Source organism: Oncorhynchus tshawytscha, linkage group LG14 (genome assembly GCF_018296145.1).
Source record: "Oncorhynchus tshawytscha isolate Ot180627B linkage group LG14, Otsh_v2.0, whole genome shotgun sequence".
Taxonomy (NCBI): domain Eukaryota; kingdom Metazoa; phylum Chordata; class Actinopteri; order Salmoniformes; family Salmonidae; genus Oncorhynchus; species Oncorhynchus tshawytscha.
In genome coordinates, this window is record NC_056442.1 from 4909753 (window position 1) to 4929703 (window position 19951).

Consider the following 19951-nt stretch of genomic DNA (forward strand, 5'->3'; position numbering starts at 1 on the left):
AAAGTAGCCACACTTTGCCTTGATGACAGCAGAGTGAAGGAAAATCAGCCAACAAGTGTTCAGCATATGTGGGAACTCCAAGAGGTCTGGAAAAGCATTCCTCATGAAGCTGGTTGAGAGAACGACCAAAGAGTGTGCAAAGCTGTCATCAAGGCAAAGGGTGGCTACTTTGAAGAATCTCCAATATAAAATATATTTGGATTTGTTTAACACTTTTTGGTTACTACATGATTCCAAATGTGTTATTTAATAGTTTTGATGTCTTCTATTATTCCACAATGTAGAAAATAGTAAAAATAAAGAAAAACCCTGGAATGAGTAGGTGTGTCCAAACTTGACTGGTACTGTATTTCAGTTTATGATCTGTGTGTGTTTTCCACCGTAGGCTCTCCTTCGAACTGTGACCTCTCAGGGCCGTAGATGAGACAGAATTCAGCGAACAACTATCCTCCATGTTGCCACCAAACGTTCTCGTTTAGATTCTCAGTGGAATGGGATTGTCTTGGAACGTTAGGTGCCAAAATGGCGGCCATTAGGATTCTACATCTCAAGTTTGCCACCACCCTTCTGTATATGTGTGTGGTTTTGGGCTCAGTCTTCATGTAGCTGTTGAATCCATCCATACACTACTGTATGTAGAGTTAAATCACAGACATAGAAAATCAATGAGGACCAACCCTTTTGCATGGATGGATTCAGGAAGCCATTTCAGAGTTTTTCTTATTAGTTGTTCTTTTAGTTGTTCCACAAACACAACAACACTGTTTAACGTCTCTTCTCTCTCGTCCTCTGTGTCCTGGCACCTCTCCTCACTCCGTCCATGCTCCAGGATGGTGGATGTAGGGGGTCAAAGGTCAGAGAGGAGGAAGTGGATCCACTGTTTTGAGAATGTCACTTCCATCATGTTCCTGGTGGCCCTCAGCGAGTACGACCAAGTCCTGGTGGAGTCTGACAACGAGGTGTGTACACACACACACACACACACACTAGGGAAAGGTGGGAGAGATGGCTCGTCTTTTTGCCCTCCCAGTTTCCAATAGTGAAACATTGGTGGACTAGGTAGAATTTGACTCTATCCAGTGATCCAGGATCTGATATGCCTTAATGGTTCATTTTTGGAGTTGGGGTTAGGTAATCTGATCCTAGATCTGTGGTTATCATGTCAAAGATACCACACACTCGCCGCACACATCACGGCACACACACATCAAACACCCTTACTAACTGTCCTCTGTCCCTCTGTCAGAACCGTATGGAGGAGAGTAAGGCGTTGTTTAGGACCATCATCACCTACCCCTGGTTCCAGAACTCCTCAGTCATCCTGTTCCTCAACAAGAAGGATCTGCTGGAGGAGAAGATCTCATACTCCCACCTGGTCGATTACTTCCCTGAGTTTGATGGTGTGTGTGTGTCTGTCTACAGTTACCTTCGTGATATACCTTGTGTCTGATGGTTTCTGACTACCGTGATGCGGGATTGACTGTGTGTGTGTGCTCGTGTCTGTGCCGCCCCAGGTCCCCAGCGAGATGCCCAGGCGGGCCGGGAGTTTATCCTGAAGATGTTTGTGGACCTGAACCCGGATAGCGACAAGATCATCTACTCACACTTCACCTGCGCCACGGACACCGAGAACATCCGCTTCGTCTTCGCTGCCGTCAAAGACACCATCCTGCAGCTCAACCTCAAAGAATACAACCTGGTCTGAGAGACTCTTGCACACACACACGCACACACTCTTCCCAGTTGCACAGCTTAGCCTACACACACACACACACACACCTATGAAGCTTACACACACCTACATGTCTAGTTGATCTTTCCCCTCCTGCTTTTCACTCCAGCGATTTTAAGACCCCTCTCTTCCAATATCTCTCCTCCCATTTGCTCTCTCATTCCTTCCCTCTTTCTACCCTTTTGCCATAAGCCTGTCTTCTCCCTCGTTCTCAGCAGCTTGTCAGTCTCCTCTTCTCCATACCACACATACACACACGCCATGCAGTATACAGTGACTACGGGAGGGGACAATGGGTGTGTGTGTGTGTGTGTGTGTCTGCGTGTTTGTGTGTGAGAAGGTGAGGAAGAGGACCAGTGTGGTCAGTGAACTGTGGGTCTTTATCCCTTGAACCATCAGTCAACTGGCCTGAGATCACATCCTCTGATTTGGTGGAAGGAGTGACCCAAACGCAAGGCAAAAAAACATCTGAGAGGGTGATGTTTTACACTCTATAAGGGAGGGGATAAAGACTGGGAGTGGGGTGGAGACGATGAGGTAACAAAGGAAGCCACTAGGACCCGAGCAGGAAGTGATGTCACACACAAATGAGGAGTCAGACCAAGGATTCTGTTTGCACCTCGCATCGATGAATGTATACTCCGAGTGATCGTTGCAAACGCAAAAATATATATATAATTAAATACGTTATAAAGTAATTACATATGTAGACAAAATACACTAAGACTGAAAGCACCAGAAGGAGTGGAAAAAGCTAATTGATTAAATATGTGTATCGCTGAGCTTTTTTACAAATAGTTTTTAATAATAGTAACTTGTTGCTACGTCAACTTCTATCTGACGACCTAAGAAGTGGTTTGAAAAGTTTTAGAAGCGGTTAACAAAACAAAATCTCGTATTTAAAAAATTTGCAAAATTGCCAAAATATCACAAAAACAAGATGGTAACCAGAAACTGACTCTAATTTTATCCTTTACAGACGACTGTGGTTGTTCATGTTTAGGTTTGATCACATCGCTTCCCTCCTTCACTGGTATACTGACTGATACACCGGAACCTTCCGTTTGACATCCGCAGTACCATGTTCTATTTGATACACGCTACATTAATATTACCGAACAGCCAATACTCGCTACTATGTTCTGATTGGACAGTTGCTGAGGGGGAGGGAGTCATGAATGGATGATGTCATCAGCATACGGTACATCAGTCTGAAAGAATGACATTACGTGTTAAGTTGCCCAGCGACCCAAATAGATGTGCTCTGGAGATTCTGGGCAATCCATCCCCACAAATGATACGGTGGCATCCATTATCCCAGACACACAGGAAGCTTTACGTTGTTTACTTTTTTTTACTGTATAGACACTTTTGTTTGTTGATGAGAGGTGGTTGTTGATTGGTGGGAGCGGGGGACGTATGATCCTGCCTCCCAAATGGACAGCGCACTCTGAAGTCTACAAAAAGTTATTGTTTGTGTATATTTCTGTTTGTAAATACATGTACACAGAAACGCTCCTGTACAAAAACACTCTGTGGTACAAAAAATCTTTGGCAAAAAAAACACAAAAAAAAGAAAATCCACTTTTTTTCGATAGTGTACTGTTTTTGTTTTCCTATGAATTTGCTAGTATTTATACTGTGATTCTGGATTTCTTTGATGATTGATAATCAGTTGATTATAAGAGGACTACACACACAGAGGGCTGCAGTGAGAGGAAAGGAACAGTCTCAGAACAGAGGTTCTAAACCATCAGGAGCCTTCTAGTCTAGAACCTTTAGAACATTCTAGATCCTCGGCTCTCCTCTGCAGCTTCTCCCTACTAACACTAGAGCAGATTAGTTATTCACAATATGTTGACTAAAGACATGATATTAAAAGAGTAACTAAATAAAGATTTTTTTTTTTTTTTTAATTTAATAATTTATGGAACCAGGTTTGAAGGTGTTGATGAATTTGACTGCTTTTGTTTCTATCATGTTGAAATGCGGTCGGGGCTAGACTTGAGTCTAAACTGCTGTAACAAAACAAACGTCTACTATAGTATGTACTAAATCTCTTTCTTTTTTTATCTTAAGACAATTCCAGATGTACTTTGCCATTCTATCTATATCCATGTTAAATTCTATGGTTTTCTTCTCACATTAAGTCACTTTGTTTCGTTTCATTGATGAAAACTTGTATTTCTCCTCTTGGGTTTCTAATAGGCACAGCTCTGTAACTGCATACATAGGAAATGTACCATATGAACGTAGGTGAATTTTTATAACCAGTGATTGGAGACCAGTACGGTCTATGCTTGCTCTGTCGTTGTAATTTAAACACAGTTTGCGTTGTCGTTGGTTTGAGTTGTTTTAGTTCAAGTTCCGAGGCTTGCTTTGATAGAACCAGTGACGTTGCAGATCTACTTTTGAACCTCTTTCTACAGGCAACTTTTTCTTCATTATTCTCATTAAGGGCTATCGCCATGCATCAGACAGGCAGGCAGATGGGGGAGACGGGGCTCAATTCGGTTTTCAATTCATGAAGTGAGTGGAAATTCGATGAGTGAATTCACAAATCCTAGAAAGCGATGGGCAGTAGAGGACAAGGGTACACTGTTGCATTCTGTCCTCAAGGGCTGCAGTTTTGCTGTGTTTTTTTTCTGTTGCCTTCTAACCAAAAATGGATTTCTACCTGTGAAATCAGGTGTTTGCAATCCCTAGCCGATTGGTAACATTCGTTGATCAAGTAAATGCCGGGGAGAAATGAAAACCAGCAGGAATGCAGACTTCGAAGCACTGGGTCGTGCACCCCTGGTTTTAGGTTCACAGTCAACTAAGCCATTCACTCATGAGTGTTTGTGGGGATCTTTTTGTTTCAACAAAGACTGTGTGTGAATACAGCTGTGGTAGGATACATGACCAACACTATCATTAGAAGGTTAATTTTTTAACTTTTTATTTCTCTGGATCAACAGTGGATCAGACAAGCTTCCAGCTCCGAATGAGGGAATCTCTCAAGCCCCAAGTTCCCTACTTCACTGTTTGATGTGTTATCATCAGGGGTGTGATCCTGGATCAGCTTATCCTCCATCAATGCTAACCTTAAAGACCCAGTGCAGTCAATTGTGATTTTCCTGTGATTTGTATAGATTTCCACACTGAGGTTGGAATAATCTTGTGAAAATGGTGATAATGCTATTTTAGTGTAAGAGCTGTTTGAAAAGACCGCCTGAAATTTCTGCCTGTTTTGGTGGGATGGGGTTTTGATTTGTCTGTTCGATATCACCATGCAGTAAATTAGTTAATAAACCAATAAATAAAGTTTCAAACCTCTCTGCCAATAACAGCTAGTTTTCAGTTTTCCCCATGCCACTCACACCACTTCGACAGTCCTAGCAAAATTCATGCTTGATAAATTACTCTTCAAAATGCTTCAAAAATAATCAAAGTACGGTACTTAATTGTTACCCAGAAATTACTTGATTTTGAGATAAAAAAAATTTAAAAAGTTAAAACGTCTGCATTGGGCCTTTATCCATTAGGGGGGATGCAAAACTGACCTTAGATCAGTGTTAAGGGGAACTTTCCTTCTAATGTCCTACTGCTAGTTTTACCATCCGGCGGTGTGCTTTGTGCTTGTTGAGGAGATTTTACACATTGTCATTAGACACTCCTACAGTAGAGGCAGGGTGGTAAACCAGGTGTTAAAATGCTATTCCAAGTTAAAGCATATCTGCACAACACGCTGCTCTAGCACACCTGTGCAGGATTTTGTTCCATACCAGCACTAACACCCCAGTCAACTGATTGAGAACTAATCATGGTTTTGGATTTAGACCGCAACTAGTTGAACCAAGTGTGTTAGTGTTGTACTGGAACTAAAGCCTGCACACTGCAGCCAGTATTCGAGGATGTTATCCAAGTATGACATGCAGTATTTAATTCAGTGTTGACCTGCCCACAAACAATGTGTTGAATACAACTCGCATAGCAAACAGATAAGCACTTGGGCTCCTGTACTGCCTCCACAATGAAGGGTGAAAACAGCCCTAACTACAATCATCTGACTTGGTGATTAATCAGTTATATTTATAGGAAACATCTCTTGTTTACCACTTTCTGTGGGTTAATTGGTTGGCACTCCTGAAGTGTCTGCACATTAGGGCCCAGAGTTTTTCCTAGGCTTTAACTAGGACCCAGAGTTTTACCTGGTCAGATTAACATGGACATGGTGCATATTGAGAACTTAGCTTGACTTATTTCCTTTCAATCTTTTTTGTAAGATTAAAAAAACATTACCGGAACACTATTGTATTTAGGACCACTTGATTTATTTTTTAATCTAAGGAAACCTGAGGGTTAAATGTTTTAGTTGGTGTATAAAATATACAATGCTGTTTTTGTTTCTTTATTTTGTATGTAACCCAAATGTAAATGATGTATTATATTGTGTGCCAACCCAACTCTCTCTAGAGCCAGGCTCTCTCTCTCTCTCTCTTAAGTGCCAACGCTGACATCATCATCAGGGAACAGCCATCTTGGATGGTCCCATTTTTAAGAACACCAGAGACCTAAACACGTGGCGACTACGCCACCCCTAACAAAAACTATAAGTACACATTTTTTGTGTAATTATATAATTGCATGTATTGTTTAGTGTTGGGAGGTGAGGCCTCGGAAAAAATGTATTGGCTGATGCAGAGATCTTGATGAAAGGGTGAAATCAGTTATTGATTGATCGGTTGGTGTATTATTGATTTGCAATACTCTCGCCATATTTCTTTTTTTGTTGTATGTTTTCATGCATTTGTTTCAACCACTGTTGCCTGATCCTCATTCAAACATGAACATGATTTATTACGATCATCGCCGCCTTCTAAGAGAGAACATAATGACAAGGTATCTGTTTTAAATTTAAATAAATTTGTTCGTATACTTGCTGATGTTGTGTGTGTGTGGTTCATGACTAGTCTGGCATATTCCATGTCTAGAAACAACCCAAGCACTTCTCTAGCCACTATGCACTTCTGTAGTTCTCAGAGGATTTGATAAGTAGGCCTTCAAGTACCTATGGTTCTGAACAATAGGGGTTGTTTCTGGACCTGGCCCTTGTTCCATACAATATGTCTATACAATATGGCTCTTGGGTCTATACAGAGGTTTTCCGTCCTCTCTTGGTGTTTTTGAAATGTTGTCATCTCTCAGAATTGTCAGTTGTCATTGTGACTTCTGATAGTGAAATAGATGGAGTTTCTCAGAATAGAAATAATCAGTGATGGACATATTTCATCTACATTATGAGGATCATGATACCGAAGTTATGGGAATGGGGTTATTATACATTAAATGAGCAGGCTATTGTTATGAGTGTTAGGGAACCACCACATCTCACACTTGCGTGCATCATCGGAGGACAGTTCTACACACCTTCCACCGGGGGCACACGGCAGCAGCAATACTTCCGCAAACTGTAATTTTATACATTTGACATCTAAAATGGGCCTTCGGAGCGCCACCTCATTCTCTCATCACATGCAACGCCCGCTCATCGATGACTCGTACATTTTGTAGCGCAAGGGGTGGTTTCAGCTACTAGTGAAGGCTTGTGTGTGGACATTAGCTAGCTAGCCAGCCAGCTATCGGTAGCTAGCTAACATATTGTGGAATTGAAGACGCTTTTCAAGAACAGATTTTCGACACGATTGCCCCACTTGACAGTAGCTAGAATATCTACGAGGAATTGGACAATATACAAATCTGCAACCTAAATTTACGTTGGCTCAGATTTGCTAGCTAGTTAGTTAGCTAACAAGAAAGGATATTGCTGTGACTTTGTCAACATCTACCTAGCCCAGATTTATTTTAAGATTCTTCGTAATCGGTGCCATATCTAATTTTGCACGTCTTGATGTTCAGCCTTTGTTGGTGCAATTTGTTAATTTTTAGCCAGGAACCAAATCAAAACCAACGCTAGCTAGCCAACAGCGTTGGAGAAAAAACAATCACGGGGCGAGACCGGGTAACTGGTGTCCTAGATAACGTTAAGATAAACACATAGCCAGCTAACATTAACGTAGCTGTCTAAAAAACAATAAAGGGAAGACGCTATAGTTGTCCAAAAACGGGGTCTAGATATTTTTATCCTGGTTGCTGAGGAACACCGATAAATCCATTGACATGATGTTTCCACAATCAAGACACTCGGTAAGTAGCTAACGTTAGCATAACTAGCTATATGATAGCTAAATTCGAGCTATTCTAGCTAGCCACATAAGCAATTAAGCTTTTATCCATGTAAGAATAAAGGGGGATATATACGATGGCCGTGGTATGTTTTCATTTGTGTTGTTGATGATGATGGATTCAATCGCTTGTCTGTCACGCGCCCCCGGCATTTGTTTACATTCCAGGCTAGCTCCCACTTAGCTAGCTAACGTTAGCTAACCAATATTACTAACTACAGCGGTTTTCATTAAGTTTTGTGAATGGATTTTTACATTTTAGCCAGTCTATATTACTATACTAAACGTTTTCCACTCATTAGTAATGTGACATATTTGAACAGGGATATCTCAGCTAGCTAGGTAAAGTGACATGTGCTAATAAAACGTAGCCTAGCCAACGTTGCTAGCTAGATAACTTTTTTTTGTCAGTTTTTTAGTCAAACCTAACACCTTAAGGGCATGTGGAATTAAGTCAGTTAATTCATACAATAATAATTAAAAGGTACCCTTGATTGAGGATTCAATGGATGTCTTTAATTTGGATCCTTGGTTACATTTTAGTCTCAAGGACTTCCAGCCACTATGCCATTTGGGATCACTACAGAAGTGGATGTAATATACAATAAAATATACCATTTAGCAGACTATTTTATTCAAAGCGACTTAGTCGTGCCCACATTTTATGTATGTGTGGCCCAGGGAATCGAGCCCACAACCCTGGCGATGCAAGTGCCATGCTCTACCAACTGAAATATGCGGGATGTTGTGGCTATATAATTTAGGCCTAAAGGTTTTAAAATTAATACGAGTGTGCTAATGATGATAGTGGGTGGGAAATAAGAATGTACACAGTTTATGGTTGAGCCTATTTCTGTGCTTCTTCTTTCTCTTTAGCGTCCTACTACCCCTCAGGCCGGGATTGTAGTTCACACTATCAGGGTTTGTCCCTGCATAAACCTGTCCTCTCTCAATTCTAGTAGTGACCAGCCCCTCCTGGAGAGTGTGTGTGCTCTACTAGATGCGCAGGCTTTTGCTCCAGCCCTACTAATCACCTCATCAGGAGGACCTTTGATTAGCTAAACCAAGTGTGTTTGTGTAGGGGCCGGAGCAGAAGCATTCACAGCCAGTAAGTCTCCAGGATGGTAGTTGTAGAGCCCTGGTGTAATTTGGGTGGTGGCCTCCTTCCACCAGTCTGAAGTAGTAAGGCCTTGATGAGAAGCTTAACACTGGATTATGGCTCTGACTCAGCCTGGGGTCATTCTTGTTAGTTGGCCACCTCTGGAAACTCATCTAACCCTGACCATGCTCACAGACTCACACATCCTCTCAGCCTGCACTAATATTACCCCAAGCCCCCAGTAAAAGCCTAGAAAAAAACCATGCTGCAAGGTTAATCTCAGAGGTCAATCCCTCTGTTACTAAACAAACAATACCACCCCAATCTGTCTCACACACAGTCACAAACCGTGCCTGTTCCCTTTCTATCACACACCCAGGTGTACGCCCCTTCTGATAAACATACAGTCCCACATACAGGGGGAGTGAAGAAATGCACATGTCAGTGAGAGGGGTAGGGGATGGAAACGCAGCTTCTCACTGATTGTTGATATCTTGTTGATTGTCTAACTGTTTGTTGTTGTTGTCTTGGGGATTCTGACTATTGTATGTTTGTTATTGTTGTCCCCCAGGCTTCCTCCCAGTCCTCCCAGCCTCTCAAGTTCACCACCTCTGACTCCTGCGACCGCATCAAGGACGAGTTTCAGTTCCTACAAGCACAATACCATAGGTAACACTGAAACACACACATGCTCAGTCACACACTGAAAATACCCACCTACACATACCCACAAACACTCATGTCACACATACTGCGTGCACTCAGATTCCAACATGCACTCACTCATATATATATATATATATATATATATATATATATATATATATATATATATATATATATATATATATATATATATATATATATATATATAGACATAGACATGTTCCTTACCAAATGTTGTCATATATCCAATCAGCTTGAAGATGGAGTGTGACAAGCTAGCTAGTGAGAAGTCAGAGATGCAGCGTCATTACATCATGGTGAGTGACATCATCACCTCTTCTTTTACTTTTAGCCAACCTAGGATACACGTTGGCCATTACTACAATTCTCTCAGATATACAGTACCAGTCAAAGGTTTGGACACCTACTCATTCCAGGGTTTTTATTTTATTTTTACTATTTTCTACATTGTAGAATAATAATAGTGAAGACATCAAAACTATGAAATAACACACATGGAATCATGTAGTAACCAAAAACGGGTTAAACAAATCAAAATATATTTGAGATTCTTCAAAGTAGCCACCCTTTGCCTTGATGACAGCTTTGCACACTCTTGGTAGTCACCTGGAATGCATTTCAATTAACAGGTGTGCCTTGTTAAATGTTAATTTTTATGGAATTTCTTTCCTTAATGCGTTTGAGCCAATCAGAGAAAAAAGAGAAATGACAGTCCATCATTACTTTAAGACATGTAGGTCAGTCAATCTGGAAAATTTCAAGAACTTTGAAAGTTTCTTCGGGTGCAGTCACAAAAACCATCAAGCACTGTGATGAAACTGGCCACAGGAAAAGAATACCCAGAGTTACCTCTGCTGCGGAGGATAACTTCATTCGAGTTAACTGCACCTCGGAATTGTAACCCAAATAAACGCTTCACAGAGTTCAAGTACAGACACATCTCCATATCAACTGTTCAGAGGAAACTGTGTGAATCAGCCCTTCATGGTCGAATTGCTGCAAAAAAAAACACTACTAAAGGACACCAATAAGAAGAGACTTGCTTGGGCCAAGAAACACAAGCAATGAACATTAGACCGGTGGAAATCTGTCCTTTGGACTGATGAGTCCCATTTGGGGATTTTTGGTTCCAACCACCGTGTCTTTGTGAGACGCAGAGTAGGTGAACGGATGATCTCCGCATGTGTGGTTCCCAGCATGAAGCACGGAGGAGGTGGTGTGGGGGTGCTTCTCTGGTGACATTGTCTGCGATTTATTTTGAATTTAAGGCACACTTAACCAGCATGTCTACCACAGCATTCTGCAGCGATACGCCATCCCATCTGGTTTGCACTTAGTAGGACTATATTTTGTTTTTCAACAGGATAATGACCCAACACACCTCCAGGCTGTGTAAGGGCTATTTGAACAAGAAGGAGAGCTGCATCAGATGACCTGGCTTCCACAATCACCTGACCTCAACCCAATTGAGATGTTTTGGGATGAGTTGGACCATCCAACAGGTGTTCAGCATATGTGGAAACTATTGGAAAAGCATTCCTCATGAAGCTGGTTGAGAAAAGGGTGGCTACTTTGAAGAATCTCGAATATATTTTGATTTGTTTAACCCGTTTTTTGGTTACTACATGATTCCATGTGGGTTATTTCATAGTTTTGATGTCTTCACTATTCTACAGTGTAGAGAATCGTAAAAATAAAGAACCCATTGAATGAGTAGGTGTGTCCAAACTTTTGATTGGTACTGTACACAAGTGTATTGAGGGCTAGGGATTGATTTGGAATTCTGCAGTATGTTAGTGTTACAAACTCCCAAATCTTCTTTTTGCAGTACTACGAGATGTCTTATGGACTGAACATTGAAATGCACAAACAGGTAACTTATTTTCTCTCACTCACTCTCTTTCCCCCCTCTCTCTTCCCCCTTCTCTCTCTCTGGTACTGTGTTGTATGGTAAAGCCAGTGTTGTATTCTGACCATAGAGATCTTTAGAGGATGCAACATTGCATCTTTCCCATTATGGCATCTGTGAGAGCATTGGCACCATTGCGGCCATCTCCATTTTGAAGTAGTACATTTTCTTATTCTACTACTTCTGAGTTGGTAAACAAACTGAAAAGGTGCACACGGCCACCAAGACTGTTGTTTGAAACGGTATAAAGCCAAGGTTGGCGATTTACTGCCACCTGCAGTTATGGAATGTTTCCTCACGAGTATAATTCATTGGCTGATCCGTCCTGATGATCTGAATGGAATTTTGTGATCCTTCCTTAACCCATAGGAAGTACCACTCAGTTAACTACTTAAAAATGGTGAGTGTCTTCAATGGCGCTGCCCATGCTAAAACTGGCTTTGGGCACTAGAAACCTCTATCTCTATGATTCTGACTGTCGGTCTGTCTCTTCTCCCCAGGCTGAGATCGTGAAGAGACTAAACGGGATCTGTGCTCAGGTGCTCCCCTACCTATCTCAAGAGGTATTACACTCTCCTCTCTACACATACTTTTCCTTAGGATAACATAATCCCATATCAACGTGCTGTACAATGTCAATCTATTTAATTCTGTACAATAGTTAAATGTGTTTGGATGTGTGTGTTGCAGCATCAGCAGCAGGTCCTAGGGGCCATAGAGAGAGCCAAGCAGGTCACTCCTCCTGAGATGAACTCTATCATACGGGTAGGCTGGTGTGTGTGTTAACCGCGCATATGTGACTCATGTATGAATATGTGTGTGTATATAACCATGTGTATCTGTCTGTGCGTTTAGCAGCAGCTCCAGGTGCACCAGTTGTCTCAGCTCCAGGGCTTGGGCCTCCCCACGATGGCCCCTCTCCCCATGGGTCTGTCTGCTCCCAGCCTCCCCCCAACCTCCAGCGCCGGACTGATGTCCCTGTCCTCCATCCTGGCCTCTCACTCCCACTCACAGGCAGCACATGCACAGGTAACACACACACACACCTACCATCGGCAACACACACCTACAGGGCTCTACAGTGTGACCATTTCACTCGCATATGTGACTAAAAATAAATATGCGCTAAACGGTCAAAGTGATGTATCCAAGTGGGGACTTATACCCCCAGAACCAATATTGCCGTGGTTGTAGTATTTCTGCTATTTTATGGTTGGTAATCACACGAAGAACTACCAATATCATAATGCAACACGCAGCTCAATGAGCCAATCGTAGCATAATGTAGTCCGAGGCTGGAACTACCTCAGTAGGCTGGAAACGCAAGCCTTTGAATAGCTACCTTGAGAGGATCTGCATTCACTTCTGTCAGGAGAAGGATGAAGAGGATCACATTTTATTTTAAAGGTGTACCATGAGGAAATCGCTCTGCTTGGTTGCAAAAATGTTAACCGTTCGCCTCATTTCAGTTTGTGACAAAACACGCAAGTAGTGTACAGAATCATTGTACAATCTAATATATTTTCTATGAAATATATTTTTTCCATAACCAAACATATTTTCACTGTTTTGAAGCTGGTGTACAAAACTGAACATGAAAGACGCAAAAAAGAAACTTAAGACCGGGGATAGAATGGATCTACCGCTTCTTCGAGTTGCTTTCAATGAGAATGTCAGGTCTATAACTCCACATTTCTATGTGAATTTGGTCAGGTTACCTAAAAAGTTACATATTGCAGCTTTAAGCGACAAGATCAACAACAGGAGCCCGATGTGTCTACCAGTGATACTGATGTGGCTGAACCCATGGTTGTCGAGCCACCAGCAACACAAGAAGACAAAGCTTTCGCTAGCACAAATAGTGATGTTAGCGCCGACGTTGCTCTGCTAGCCAGTGTCACTGCCAGCGGGAAGCATACAAGAACGTCCTACAATGAGGAAAAAGCTTTCTTCTGGTTAGAGTTTGAATGTGAATGAAAGCTTATGTTTTGCAAGTATTGTAAGGCCGAACCAATACTTGCAAGGCAGCATTCTAGCTTTGTGGTGGGGAAACCTCACTTAAAAGGAAATGTAAAAAACTTCAAATTCATCATCTCCAGCTCCTTCCCAACACCACCATATGTGAAAATAATGCTTTTTTAATGTTTATAGTCAAAAAGACAGAGGAAGATTAGTGTTTCCAATGACATCAACCAATTCTTAGACAATTTAGCATGGAATGCCTACTTATAATTGGAACCAATTAGGACTAGGCATTCCATACTAAATTGTCTAAGAATTGGTTGATGTCATTAGAAAGACTTATCTTTCTTTTCTAGTCTTTTTGACTGCAAAACATAGCGTTATTTTCACATATGTTGATGTAGTGCCTGAGATGGTGAGAAAGCAGGTAACGCCCCCCTAAGCGGGTAACGCCGGCGCGCGCCCCCCTAAGCGGGTAACGCCGGCGCGCGCCCCCCTAAGCGGGTGACGCCGGCGCGCGCCCCCCTAAGCAGGTAACGCCGGCGCGCGCCCCCCTAAGCAGGTAGCGCCGGCGCGCGCCCCCCTAAGCAGGTAACCCACACATGACAGTTCACGGCTCTCTTCCACTCCTTGTGTTTTGTTCTCTGGTCTCCTCCCCACCAGGCTCAGGCCCAGCTGGCTAAAGAAGACAAGGCCAGAGACGCAGCAGAGAGAGAACAGAGGGAAGAGGACGGAGACAAGTCCGACTGATGGTGGAGCGTGGATGGGAAGGAGTGGAGAGCGGGGCGAGGGTGAGACAAGTTGGACTGATGGACAACCAGGAGTGGATCTACTGTGGGAGGGCTAAGGGGAGGGGGGTGGTGAGTTGAGTGTTCATACAGTAGGTGTCACCCCGTGGTTCAGGTCTTTAGAATTACTCTCTGGGCCTCCACTCCATCACTTCCTTATCCTTCTTTTTCATCTTCTATTATCATCAAATCAGTTCATCACCAAGCCTGTTGGACAGGTCTCCTCTGTCTGACTCCTTCCTCTTTTCCTTTCCTCTCCTCTGTTCACTATTGCTGCTGACAACCCATTGCCAACAGATACTACCCTGACCTCTAACCCAGAGATGTGGACTCGAGTCACGTGACTTGGACATTTTATGACTTGACATTTTATCAAGCGCTCCACTGTCCTGCGGTATTTATTTAGCAAACGTGATAACACATCACTCCCAACAAACAAAAGCAAGAACTCTTAACCCGAAATGTTACAGCAGCCTACACCTAAACTGTAGGGGAAGAAAACGATATGACTTCTCAGTCTAATCAACTAGGCTACTGATAACAACCAGGTGGTAATGTTATGTAGCCTATTTTATAGACCATTTATTTGTGTTAGGAGAAAATGTGAATGTGATCAAATTTGGTTTAAGCTAAATTCAAACTTGGACTGGCTAGGCTGCCTTGACCTTTTCAATCTAAAACTATTAACTGAAATTAATCAAACACTACTGATTTACATGGACTGTGTGAGTTACTTTTGAGTTAAAGTTGCAGAGGCCTACACGATGCAAACCTGCATAAAGCAAGCCCTGTGAGTTGTATTGTCCAATTGCAATTGTTGTGTCTGTAGAGGAAACCCCTGTTAGTCTAGTTTTTAAATATAATTCATGTGAACAAGTACAGGGTTGCTGCAGTTTGACAGGGGTTTTCATCCTCCCTAGGGCCAGGAGTAAAAATAATAATAATAATCTTGGGTCCCACTCACATCATTGTCCATATAAAAACCATTTTACAACTGATTAATGACTGTCATACCCTAAAAAGTCTTTATACCTGGTTAGGTTACCAGATTAGGGAAAGGTCCAAACCCCAGGGGAAACTAACCACTCTGGGACCTGAGGTGCCATCTCTGCATCAGGATCAGTCCCAAAGAATCGTTGCGTTCAGTTTTTAAAACACGTTGGTCCTAAATCATTGCAGTTGCAATGAAATTGGCATAAAACACTTAACCGTTGACTTGAGGACTCGAAACCCAAAATTAGGAACTTGTGACTTGACTCGACCTGAGCTGTGGGACTTGACTTGAGACTTGCCCGTTATTTCTTGGGACTTGACTCAAAGCTTAAAACTTGAGACTTGCAAAATTGTGACTTGGTCCCATCTTAGCACTAACCCTTTAACCCCTGACCTCTGTTCCTTTTCTCCTAGTAGAAGTTGCCCTTAAGCTCAGATTTAAACGATCAAAACATTACTGACCTTTGATCAGTGTCTACGGACGACTTCCTCCTGTAGGTCTCTGCTGATTGGCTGCAGAGTTACTGCTAACTCTGCTCACTGATCTCACAGACAGTGTTCTGAAAGGGCCACTTGAATAAGACAGTCGAGTGTAAAAGTCATAGGAGCTAGAGCGAGTGTGTGTGTGTGTGCGCAAACTTACATTTTATTTTTATCAACCACCTTTCGTATTCTCCCTCCCGCCCCTGTCTGTCCACTCTCTTAACTGACCAAGTCTATGGTCCAGTCCCAAATCAACCCCTAGCCCCTAAGCACTTCCCCCTAGACAGAGGAAGTGTCCGAGGGGTAAGGGTTGATCCTGGACGAGGCCTAAATCTAACGGGACCTAAACTTCACATCAATCATGTGCTCATTCAGATCAGATCCTATTGGTAGAAAGGGAGAGGAATACATTTGCATATGTCGTTCTGTTGGTTAGCATAGCACTTGGAGCTAGAATGTGTGGTGAGCGAGCATGATGCCAAACCGTTGAACACAGCTGTAGCGCACTAACCTATTACCTACCCTCAGACGCATAACTGTCTTTCTAATTCAAGGCGATAAGTTTTAGTTCTTCTCCAGGACAGTAGGTGGCAGCAATGCCACACCAAAGCCAAACCAGACCCAGGGCTGTATTCAATCAAACCCCAGTATTTACACAGACTTTATTCCCCCCCAATGGGTTAATTAAAATCACAGGACCCTAAAAACCTACTACTACTGCCAGGTAGACTCCCCTCACAGGTAGATGCTTCAAGTTTTCAGAATAAGAAGTGTGTTTTCGGGCAGTAGTTTGTAAACCAAGACACTGTAAACTTTGCTATTGCAGGTTTGATTGAATTTAGAGCAAAACTCGGACATGAATGGTTTGTGTGTTTCTGTTGTGAAGGGCCCATTTATATATCAATATACATATATACTTTTTTAAGCATTTTTGTATGTTTCAAAGCTGCTTTTGGTGTGTATGCGTGTGATGGAAGACGACGTGTCAGTGCAGCGTGTGTATTATGTGATGTGCTATGGAAAGAGGTACTACCCAATACCCCCCTCCTCTCCTGCCCCCTTGACAATGCTGAGGAAATGTTGCCTCCTTGTTGAGCTTTGTAAATGTAATTTTTAAAACTCTTTAATTTGTCGTTATATGTGAAACTTCATAAGTGTGTACTTGGCGATAATGTATGTCATCTGTGTTATGAAAAACCAATACTTATAACTTCATTTAAAAGAAGAGATGTGGCGGGGAAAAGTCACATCTAATGTAAACCAACCAAACAAACATTGACTACACAACATGACTGAAAGAAGCGCTCGGCAGTAAGGAAATGTCTATGGTGCCTTACAAATAAATGACTCAACGGAGAGACTGTTTCTAGTGGTTTTTGTATTTGTGTGTTTGCATACAAGAATGCCTGTGGGTATACTACAAAGCAGTATCGGTGAGTTAGCCAGATAACTTTGATAAACAACCAGAAATCATTTCTGGTTTATTAAAAAAGCTTAAATTAACCTGTAGAAGTTTTGATCCCTTGGATTTCCTCACTTTTAATTGTTAAATGGGGATTACATTTTTTGGGTCATTTTGTCAAGTCTACACAGTACTTTGTCAAAGTGGATTTTTTATTCATTAAAATGTAATGACATATAGTCATTAAGTTGCATAAGTATTCAGCTCCCTGAGTCAATACATGTTAGAAACACCTTTGGCATTGATTACAGCTGTGAGTCTTCTTGGGTAAGTCTCTTAAGAGATTTCCACACCTGCATTGTGCAATATTTGCCTATTATTCTTTATAAAATTCTTCATGCTAAATCAAGATGTTGCGGATCATAGCTAGACAGGAATTATCAACTCTTGCCATAGATTTTCAAGGAGATTTAAGTCAACTAACTTGGCCACTCAGGAGCATTGTCTTGGTAAACAACTCCAGTGAGGATTTGGCCTTCTGGTATGTTATTGTCCTGCTGAATTCCTCTCCCATTCTCTGATGTGACACAGGTTTTCCTAGGATTTTGCCTGTGCTTAGCTGAATCCCATTTCTTTTTATCCTGAAAAACTCCCCAGTATTTTCCAATGACAAGCATACCGATACCAGGATGCAGCCACCACCATACTTGAAAGTAAGGAGGCAGTCACTCAGTGTTGTGCTGGCTTTACATTTAGACCTTTGCTGTGTTTCTTTGCCGTGTTACATTAGTGCCTTGTTGCATACAAGATGCATGCATTTGTATTCGGTATATTTCTGTTCTTTTCACTCTGTTTTTCTCCCATCACAGCCATTGAAGCAGTTGTAAAATCACCAATGGCCTCCTGGTAACATCGCTGAGCAGTTTCATTCCTGTCCTGGAGCTCAATTCAGAAGGACGACTATCTTTTGATGTATCTGGGTGGTTTAATACATAATCCACAGCATAATTATTAACTACACCATGGTTAAAGAGATTCAGTGTCTGATTTATTGTTAGCCATCTATCAATCACTGCCCTTCTTTATGAGGCTTTCGAAAAGCTCCCTCTCTGTGCATGAAATTCAACACTTAACTGCAGGACCTTACAGATGTCGTATGTATGGGAGACAGAGGAAGGTCTAGTCATGTCAACCCCTATTATTTCACACTGAGTGAGTCCATCTAACAAGTGATTTGTTAAGCCAAATTTGACTCCTGAACTAATTTAGGCTTACCTAAACAAAGGGTCTGAATGCTTTAGTTAATAATGTCAAAGCGGATAACAAATGAGTCTTTTACATAGATTGTTGAAAAAAAAAAGACATTTTAATCCCACTTTGTAACAAAATGTGAAAAAATTCCAAGGTGTCTGAATACTTTTGCAAGGTAGTGTTTTTGGTTGAGTCAATTACAGTGCCTTCAGAAAGTATTCAGTATTAATTTTGTTTCTCACCCATCTACACACACTACCCCATAATGACAAAGGGAAAACATGTTTTTCAAACTTTTTACAAATGTAATGAAATTAAAATACAGAAATCTAATTTACATAAGTATTCACACCCCTCAGGTGCATCCAATTTCCTTCGATCATCCTTGCAATGTCGTTACAACTTAGAGTCCACTGTTAGAGTTGCGTCAATTCGAATCTGGTATCAGGATAAATATGACAATGAGTCACCGATTGTATACTATGTATTTTTTATTAGCTAAGCAATAAGTGGTAAATGCAATTTTCGTATATACGGGCTCTCTGTCCCACCTCGCAGGGCAAACAGAGAACTGACTTGTTCCTGACAAAGATATTATAATATACCCTGATGACAGTAGTAGTTCCGGCTTCCGAGCCGGCCTGTCAGAGTAGAGACTGGGCGTGGTTTAAACTCACCCAGCCTATCGTTGATTGTTGTCGTACGAGCTGGTACCAGCCCCCGGGCGCTCCAGTTGATAGATGTAACTTGCTGTGTCGTATCTATGCGCTCATTCCCTAGATACCGTTATCACATATCTGGTTTCTGTTATTAAGTTTTGAGTTCTAACAAAAACAGTCTGTGGTTTGCTACACTACGTTCTGTATGTGTCCGTTTTTATGTTATTCTGTATTTTTCCATCATGAGAAAGGCCCATGGTCCTGAAACTGTTAACAATGTTTCAAGTCAGCTGTTGCATAACACCTACATACATCCACACAAGCCAACAGCAGATAATATTCAATCACATATATGGTAACAGGCTATAGTGCATAACACAGAATCCTCATACCACCTGTGGCCAATTCAATTGTTTGGGCACGAGTTAGAAACACCTGTCTATGTAAGGTCACACATTGGACAGTGCTTGTCAGAGCAGAAATAGAACAAATATGGAAGTAGCCAATGGGTAGCTGGCTGTCCCAATGACCACTCTGACAGAACTACAGAGTTCCTTGGCTGAGATGGGAGAACCTGCCAGAAGAACAACTGTCTCTTCAGCACTTCACCCATCTGGGCTTCATGTGAGAGTGGCCACATGGAAGCCACTCCTGAGAAAAAGGCACATAATGAAACACCTGGAGCTTACAGAAAGGCACGTGAAAGACCGAGCATAAAGCAAAGGATTCTGTGGTCCGATGAGACAAAATGTAACTATT

At 41.9% G+C, this 19951-nt stretch overlaps 2 protein-coding genes across 4 annotated transcripts in view; both read left to right on the forward strand.

Annotated features, from left to right (window-relative positions):
• Positions 1 to 6657, forward strand: part of LOC112266387 (guanine nucleotide-binding protein subunit alpha-11) — a 31443-nt gene extending 24786 nt beyond the window's left edge. For both annotated transcript variants that reach the window (XM_024443820.2, XM_024443819.2), the window contains exons 5-7: positions 830 to 959; positions 1247 to 1400; positions 1515 to 6657. In XM_024443820.2, coding sequence (XP_024299588.1) covers positions 830 to 959; positions 1247 to 1400; positions 1515 to 1705 — 475 coding nt within the window. In that variant the 3' untranslated portion in view covers positions 1706 to 6657. The remainder of the gene's footprint in view (positions 1 to 829; positions 960 to 1246; positions 1401 to 1514) is intronic.
• Positions 6658 to 7164: 507 nt separating this feature from the next.
• Positions 7165 to 17238, forward strand: LOC112266388 (TLE family member 5). Of its 2 annotated transcripts, none has more exons than XM_024443821.2 (8): positions 7165 to 7921; positions 9630 to 9727; positions 9978 to 10041; positions 11574 to 11618; positions 12155 to 12217; positions 12345 to 12419; positions 12510 to 12683; positions 14280 to 17238. In XM_024443821.2, the coding sequence occupies exons 1-8, from the start codon at positions 7895 to 7897 to the stop codon at positions 14364 to 14366; spliced, it is 633 nt and encodes a 210-aa protein (XP_024299589.1). In that variant the 5' UTR covers positions 7165 to 7894; the 3' UTR covers positions 14367 to 17238. The 2 variants fall into 2 exon arrangements, with proteins under 2 accessions (XP_024299589.1, XP_024299590.1); XM_024443822.2 differs by having other exon boundaries at positions 7167 to 7921; positions 12513 to 12683.
• The last annotated feature ends 2713 nt before the right edge of the window (positions 17239 to 19951 follow it).

What these genes read in the sequence shown, in the direction of transcription:
- LOC112266388 (XM_024443821.2), top strand. Translation starts at nt 7,895, where the DNA reads ATGATGTTTCCACAATCAAGACACTCG. An exon ending in TTCCACAATCAAGACACTCG is followed by an intron (nt 7,922 to 9,629) that starts GTAAGTAGCTAA and finishes GTTGTCCCCCAG; the next exon opens with GCTTCCTCCCAGTCCTCCCA. An exon ending in AGATGAACTCTATCATACGG is followed by an intron (nt 12,420 to 12,509) that starts GTAGGCTGGTGT and finishes CTGTGCGTTTAG; the next exon opens with CAGCAGCTCCAGGTGCACCA.